Source organism: Polypterus senegalus, chromosome 17 (assembly GCF_016835505.1).
Source record: "Polypterus senegalus isolate Bchr_013 chromosome 17, ASM1683550v1, whole genome shotgun sequence".
Classification (NCBI taxonomy): Eukaryota; Metazoa; Chordata; class Cladistia; order Polypteriformes; family Polypteridae; genus Polypterus; species Polypterus senegalus.
The window spans coordinates 82,250,438-82,258,706 of NC_053170.1; the positions used below are offsets into that span (position 1 = coordinate 82,250,438).

General features: G+C 43.3%; 1 protein-coding gene across 2 annotated transcripts in view; it reads left to right on the forward strand.

Annotated features, from left to right (window-relative positions):
- The window catches only part of ube2o (ubiquitin-conjugating enzyme E2O), a 76,536-nt gene extending 68,319 nt beyond the window's left edge, over window positions 1-8,217 (forward strand). For both annotated transcript variants that reach the window (XM_039739153.1, XM_039739152.1), the window contains exons 14-19: window positions 3,834-3,923; window positions 4,008-4,674; window positions 4,776-4,912; window positions 5,030-5,233; window positions 5,324-5,381; window positions 6,584-8,217. In XM_039739153.1, coding sequence (XP_039595087.1) covers window positions 3,834-3,923; window positions 4,008-4,674; window positions 4,776-4,912; window positions 5,030-5,233; window positions 5,324-5,381; window positions 6,584-7,269 — 1,842 coding nt within the window. In that variant the 3' untranslated portion in view covers window positions 7,270-8,217. The remainder of the gene's footprint in view (window positions 1-3,833; window positions 3,924-4,007; window positions 4,675-4,775; window positions 4,913-5,029; window positions 5,234-5,323; window positions 5,382-6,583) is intronic.
- Window positions 8,218-8,269: the final 52 nt, after the last annotated feature.

Sequence of the window (8,269 nt, forward strand, 5' to 3'; positions counted from 1 at the left end):
TCAAAAGTTAATTTTTTACCTCTGTCTTAACTTTCAAGCCTAATGGATCAAGTTTATTTCTAACACCCTCATTATATCCATTATTGCCAATCACTAAGATTTCTGTTTTCTCCTTATTTAGTTTGAGAAAATTACTACTCATCCCTTCAGAAACTCAAGACAGACATTGTGTCAGTGAGACAAGAGTGTCGGGGTCATCACGCGCTGTTGATAAATACACTTATGTGTTGTCAGCATAGCTGTGGTAGCTCACGTTATGTCTTGAGATAATCTGACCTAATAGAGGCATATAGATCAAAAAGAGCAGCGGACCCAGGATAGATCCTGGTGGAACATCATATGGAATATCATGTGTCTTTGAAGTATAATTGCCACAATTAACAAAGAATTTTCTACCTGTGAAGTAAGACTCAAACCAATTTAAGACACTATCAAAGAGGCCCACCCACTGACTCAGGCCATTTATAAAAATATTGTGTTCAATGCGGCACTCAGATCTAGGAGGTTGAGAATAGATAAACGGCCAATGTCTGCATTAACCCGCAAGTCATTTACTACTTTAACAAGTGCAGTTTCTGTACTATACTTTTTTTCTAAAACCTGGCTGAAACTTGTCAAGAACAGAATGTTTATTCAGGTGATCATTTAGCTGCATAATGATTGCCTTTACCAGGATTTTACTTAAGAAAGGCAGGTTAGAAATACAGTGCCTCCGGAAAGTATTCACAGCGCATCACTTTTTCCACATTTTGTTATGTTACAGCCTTATTCCAAAATGGATTAAATTCATTTTTTTCCTCAGAATTCTACACACAACACCCCATAATGACAATGTGAAAAAAGTTTACTTGAGGTTTTTGCAAATTTATTAAAAATAAAAAAACTGAGAAAGCACATGTACATAAGTATTCACAGCCTTTGCCATGAAGCTCACAATTGAGCTCAGGTGCATCCTGTTTCCCCTGATCATCCTTGAGATGTTTCTGCAACTTAATTGGAGTCCACCTGTGGTAAATTCAGTTGATTGGACCTGATTTGGAAAGGCACACACCTGTCTATATGAGGTCCCACAGTTGACAGTTCATGTCAGAGCACAAACCAAGCATGAAGTCAAAGGAATTTTCTGTAGACCTCCGAGACAGGATTGTCTCGAGGCACAAATCTGGGGAAGGTTACAGAAAAATTTCTGCTGCTTTGAAAGACTCAATGAGCACAGTGGCCTCCATCATCCGTAAGTGGAAGAAGTTCGAAACCATCAGGACTCTTCCTAGAGCTGGCCGGCCATCTAAACTGAGCGATTGGGGGAGAAGGGCCTTAGTAAGGGAGGTGACCAAGAACCCAATGGTCACTCTGTCAGAGCTCCAGAGGTCCTCTGTGGAGAGAGGAGAACCTTCCAGAAGGACAACCATCTCTGCAGCAATCCACCAATCAAGCTTGTATGGTAGAGTGGCCAGACGGAAGCCACTCCTTAGTAAAAGGCACATGGCAGCCCACCTGGAGTTTGCCAAAAGGTACCTAAAGGACTCTCAGACCATGATAAACAAAATTCTCTGGTCTGAGGAGACAAAGATTGAACTCTTTGGTGTGAATGCCAGGCGTCACATTTGGTGGAAACCAAGCACCGCTCATCACCAGGCCAATACCATCCCTACAGAGAAGCCTGGTGGTAGCATCATGCTGTGGGGATGTTTTTCAGCGGCAGGAACTGGGAGACTAGTCAGGATAAAGGGAAAGATGACTGCAGCAATGGACAGAGACATCCTGGGTGAAAACCTGCTCCAGAGCGCTCTTGACCTCAGACTGGGGTGACGGTTCATCTTTCAGCAGGACAACGACCCTAAGCACACAGCCAAGATATCAAAGGAGTGGCTTCAGGACAACTCTGTGAATGTCCTTGAGTGGCCCAGCCAGAGCCCAGACTTGAATCTGATTGAACATCTCTGGAGAGATCTTAAAATGGCTGTGCACCGATGCTCCCCATCCAACCTGATGGAACTTGAGAGGTGCTGCAAAGAGGAATGGGCGAAACTGGCCAAGGATAGGTGTGCCAAGCTTGTGGCATCATATTCAAAAAGACTTGAGGCTGTCATTGCTGCCAAAGGTGCATCGACCAAGTATTGATGTGATTTCTCAGGTTTTTTATTTTCAATAAGTTTGCAAAAACCTCAAGTAAACTTTTTTCACGTTGTCATTATGGGGTGTTGTGTGTAGAATTCTGAGGAAAAAAATGAATTTAATCAATTTTGGAATAAGGCTTTAACATAACAAAATGTGGAAAAAATGATGCACTGTGAATACTTTCCGGATGCACTGTAGGTCTAAAATTTTCAAAAACAGGGGAGTCGAGATTATTTTTCTTGAGCAGGGGTTTAACAACAGCAGTTTTAAGACAGTCTGGGAAGACCCCATATCTAATGATGAATTTACTATGTCAAGAACACTCTCAGTTAGCACATTAGATACTTCTTTGTAAAAACTTGTTAGTATTGGGTCAAGGACACAGCTGGAGGGTCTCAGTTGAGAAATTATTTTATATAAAGTGGGTAAATGTATCCTGGTGAAAGAATTTAATTTGCTTAAAATTGAATACCAGGGTTTAAGAGGATCAGCTTTGGGAGGATGTACTATATTATTTCTAATATGATTAATTTTGTGATTAAAAAATCTAGCAAAAGCCTCACAGGTTTTTCTGGAGGTTTTTTGGAGGCATTCCATTGAATGACCAGGGTTTAGCAAACAATCAATTGTAGAGAATAAAACTCTCGGATTACTAGCATTATTATTTATAATGTTAGAGAAATAGCAGCGCCTCTCAAGACGGACTATGTTGTTGTATTCTGTTATTTTAGCCTTCAATATTTCATAGTGGACAATCAATAAGCTTTCCATTAACATGAAAAGTCCTAACCCCAGTAGTTTGGGAGTATTTACAATGGAATGCAAAAATATATAATCCCCTGGAGTGCCATCGAAATTATCTGCATAACAAAAGATTTGTACACATATTTATCCATTCAGTATTTGTAATGTGAATTCTTATGCTCTAACAATACTTTTTATTTAACTGAGGAAGAAAAATTCCAGAGTTAATGTTTTTTAAGTATTTAAACCTCTATGCTTTAAAAGCTTCAGCTTTACACAAATAACAGATTAATCACAAACAACACCAAGGTGACATGTCATAATTAAACATAATTAGGTACTACCTGTGAATTCTTTATATCTCACAGGATATAAACAGTACCCTTTGCAAGAGCCATAGTGTTTCTTTGACAATCACTGCCAAAATGAAGACAAAGGAGCATTCTGCTCATGTAAGAAACAGAGTCATAGAAATGCACAAGGCAGGAAATGGCTACTTTCTGGTTCATAAATTTAAAATGGACGATGGCTAATTAAAATTGTGTAGGTTATTTGTTTAAATGCTGGTTTCATGTTCACTGTAATTGGTAGTTTCTCTTTATTAAAATACTGAAAGGACCTGAGGGTTGTCATTTTAGTACTTTCCAAGTGGTGTATATTCATATGGGTTGAGAGGATAATGTAAAAATAAAATAATTAGTAATGGGCGTACTTTTGCCAGGAAGAAATAAATAAAATAATCCCATTACAATCTGAGAGAAGTAGTTAGTAATTTATAATGGATTACTTTCTTTGGGTGATAATTTCAACCCTGTTCATCCTTGGATTGTGATTTTTTTTTGGCATGGTGGAAATGAGACTGTAGGGCAGCAGGAAACTGTGGTGGTTCTAATTTTTAAATGTAGTGCTGAAGCAGAATTTCATCAGTGTCGCCTCTCTCAGTAAATGTATTCTCTTTGTTTCCACTCCAGCCATCAGTAGGCCAGGTGTCCCGTGTGGATGTAAGCAGCAAAGTCGAGGTTGTTTGGGCAGACAACTCAAGGACCATCGTTCTGCCTCAGGTGGGGCATTATTCTAGTTAACTTTGCTGTCGTGATTCAAATATCTACATTGATGCCCCCCTAATGTGGTCTTCTTTCTTACAGCACCTGTACAACGTGGAGTCGGAGATTGAGGAATCCGACTACGACTCAGTGGAAGGCAGCAGCAGTGCAGCTTCTTCTGAAGAGTGGGAAGACGAGAGTGATAGCTGGGAAACGGACAATGGGCAAGTGGAAGAGGAACATGCTGGCGAGACGGCTCCTGCTTCCACGCCTGCTGCCCCTGCTGATGAAGGGAAATCTCTACCATCTGTAGATGAGCCCCAGGGTGCAGAGGCCACAGCAGGGGCTAGTGGTGCAGAAAAGCAACCAAAGGATGGAACGCCAAGGAGCTTCAGGGAGCTGAAAGAGGCCATCAAGATTCTGGAGAGCCTGAAGAACATGACTGTGGAGCAGTTGCTCACTGGGTCACCAACATCCCCTACCGTGGAGTCTGAGAAACAGACCAAAGAGAAGAAGTTTTTAGATGATATCAAAAAGCTGCAAGAGAACCTGAAGAAGACGCTGGACAATGTGGCAATTGTGGAGGAGGAGAAAATGGAAGCTGTGGCTGAGGTAGAGAAGGAGGAGAAGAACCCAGAGCCACATACTCCTGTCAAGTCGGAGTGGCCCAGTGACACGCCTGTCTTATGCCAGCAGAGTGGTGGTAAACCTGGAGTAATATTCACCAGTGCCAAAGGAGAGGTGTTCTCTGTGCTGGAGTGGGCCTTGGGTAAGGGTAGTCAGGCTTAGAAAATGCGCAAGAAATGTGCGGAGGCTAGGACCAAATCAGAAGTGACAAAAACATGTAATGGTTCTCCCTCTTTTTCACAGACAGTCATTCCTTTAAGAAAATGGAGTTTCAGCCAGCAGAACCTAAAAAGTTTTTCAGCACAGTGAGGAAGGAAATGGCCCTGTTAGCTACATCACTTCCCGATGGCATCATGGTGAAAACCTTTGAAGATCGCATGGTAAGTGTAACCCTGGTAGGGAGGGGACAGAAATGCCAGGTGAGTCTTGCATTGCATTGACTTGTGTGGCTCATTTTTCTACTCCTAGTATTTACTGTTGATCATCTTTGTTTACAGGACCTCTTCTCTGCACTGATCAAGGGCCCAACACGGACCCCCTATGAGGATGGCCTTTTCTTATTTGACATCCAGTTGCCGAACATTTACCCTGCTGTGCCTCCCCTTTTCCGCTACCTGTCTCAGTGCAGTGGGCGGCTCAACCCTAACCTGTATGACAATGGCAAAGTCTGTGTCAGCTTGTTGGGCACTTGGATTGGCAAGGTAGTGGTATTGCCTGGTACTGTGTTGCCATGTGACAAACCCATAACCTCCCCTAATGCCATCCTGTTTTTTTTTTTCCTTTGTGTATAGGGGACTGAGAGGTGGACAAGTAAATCTAGTCTGCTGCAAGTGCTGATCTCGATTCAAGGTGAGACCGAATGAGTAACCTTTAATATCTGAAATAACTCTTCCGCCCAATGCAGTGCATAACCATACTGTCAATCAGTTTGCAGGGCATAATCACACAGCCAATCAGAAAAGAGTAAAAGAAACTTCTAAGTAAAGTATTAGTTTAGTTTTAATCCAGTCATTTCCAAACAGATATTTTGAAGTGGCGTGCTTTGGTGGTGCAGCCGCCAATTTTCATACCTCAAATCTTTGGGGGCTCCGGATTGGGGGGAAAAAAAGGGATGGATGTTATTTACTTCACAGCACATGAAGGACAAAATGTATTTTCTTAATTGAGAAACAGCATTGACCCATTTTCAGTATCCATTGTTAAAACAGACAGTCATCTGCAGTTAGGCATACTCACTGCTACTAATCTATCCAGAAATGCACTGACAGAACATGCAAACCCCATATTGACTGTGGTGCGTGAGGCAGGAATGACAGCTCTGCACTATCACTGTTAAAAACATCTATACTAAACTTACTGAACATTAATCTGATTAAAACTAAAGTCATTCCCAAAGCATTCGTGCAGTTCTTATCCTGATTGTGTGTCTAATCTTTTTGTTAATGGCTGTTAATAGATGACCGAAGCACGCATGTGCAGAATGATAACAGCAGCAGGAGGCAAAATCATAGTGATGTAACACAATACTTTTGCAATATAACACAGCAATTATTGTAAAATTTTTGAAATGGTGGGAATTCTCTATATACAGTATACCTATATATGAACATGACATGACAAGCAACAGCAAAAACTCCTTGGCCAAGCTGTGCTCTGCAAGGGCTGATGACTGATCTGGTTTTATATCGCCCTTTGTTATACGGCTTGGCAACACTTCATTATAATTACATAATCACTTACTGTAGATGTCTTAATGTAACCATCAGCCTTAAGTGGTTGGCCTGTGATTCTGGGAATCTGGTGTGTTTGGATTTTAACATCATGGTTCTACATTTTGGGTTTGGGGAGCTAATGCAGTACTCAATCTGCCTGTTGCTAAGGTACATCAGTTGGATAGTTTGTGCCACTGTTAAAAGGAGTAGCAAATTGGTGACCACCTCTGGTTTTCTTTATCTGTGGTACTAAATGTGACATGAATTGTGATTATAGTCTTTTATAGTCAAATTCCCTGATGGACAGAACCTCACTGAGTTCCTCATCTTGTTTTGCAGGGCTGATTCTGGTAAATGAGCCTTATTACAATGAGGCAGGCTTTGACAGTGATCGGGGGTTGCAAGAGGGCTATGAGAACAGCCGCTGCTATAATGAGATGGCCCTCATCAAGGTTGTTCAGTCCATGACACAATTGCTTCTCCGGCCTGTTGAGGTCTTCCAGCAGGAGATAAGAGAGCATTTCTCCACCAATGGCTGGAGGCTTGTACATCGTATAGAGTACTGGCTTGAGCTCAATGACATGGTGGACAGAAGGGAAATGAGAACCCCTGAGCGGCCACTGTCTGCCGAGCCTGGAGATGAGCTGGTGGCCTCCGCCGCTACTAGCTTGGACAACAGAGAGGAGGTGTTGGAAGACTCCGGTCTAGGTACGTCCACAATTTCGGCACTGGAAGCTGGTCAGCACTCCGATTCTGAAGCTACTGGTGTCCTAAAGGCTGTCACCGTGGTGGCTGATGATCAGAAGGTGCCTGTAGACTCTGTGGGCAGCCAAATTAGTGTCAAGCCAAAGAAGCGAAGGAAGAGCTACCGGAGCTTCCTACCAGAGAAGAGTGGCTATCCAGATATTGGCTTTCCACTCTTCCCCCTCTCCAAAGGATTTATCAAAAGCATCCGGGGTGTTATCCAGCACTACCGGGCAGCACTGACTACTGCTGGCTTCCCCGAGCGGGCCGAGGAGAAGTAGTGGCTACTTTACATGTCAGTGCTCTGCAGAGGCCCTGAGCAAGAGGGGCCCCTGAAGAACACTGGAAGTGCCATGACTGATACAGCGCCCTGGGGCTGTCTGACCTCAACTGCTAGCCGCTACACTGACCGGACTGTGTCAGTTAAAATGAAAATAGGTTTGCACAAAGACTGACCCAATCGCCAAGTCTGGAACTGAAATAAATAAAAAAAAAAAAAAAATGTGATAAGGCCTACCTGACTGGAATTTCCTCTCCGGAACCCTGCCCATGTTAACCTTGCTGCTGTCCAGCTGCACACCTCAAGTTGCAGCTGACCTTGGTCTTGTGCAAAGCAGCTGGAGTGATGGGCTACTGGGATGGGGAGATGGGGCTTCCATCTGCTGTTATACATTGCACGTTTACTGGGAACTGTTGAGACCTGCAAGGGTGAGGCAGCAGGGGCTGTGCCAGCTAGTCTCCCTTGGAGATTTTGGACTTCAGAATGTACAAATTGGCCATCAGTGTGACCTTTGACACGGGTGGTTGCAGCTGTGCTGACGTGCTACCTGTTTTTCAAGCACAGCTCTATGTCTCGTGACCAGACAGACCTCAAGATGCCTACTTGGTGATCGCTTGGGAACTGCCTCATGCCCATGTGGCCGCTGTGAGCAGGAGCTTGCGTAGTGGCTGGATGCCACTTCATTGGTCACCTGTTGGGTCCTGGACTGTGGCATTTTTCTTGTTTCTAATTAATAGTGTTAAAGGACCGGTCAAGCATGCACCATTTATCTGCCTTAGTGCTGGCCGTGCCATCCTTCGCCTTGTCCACTTTGTACAGTCATGAAATGGCGTGAATGCTGAACGCTAGGTGTGCAGTGTGTGTGTTTTTTTTCCCCCCCTTTTGCTGCTAGATTTGGTTGCAACTTGTAAAAATTAAATAAAACGTGGCCTGCAAGCTGGCTTCCTTATTGTTGAGCTCCTCCTTACCCAGATGATAAGAACAGATGTTGGAGATTGTCT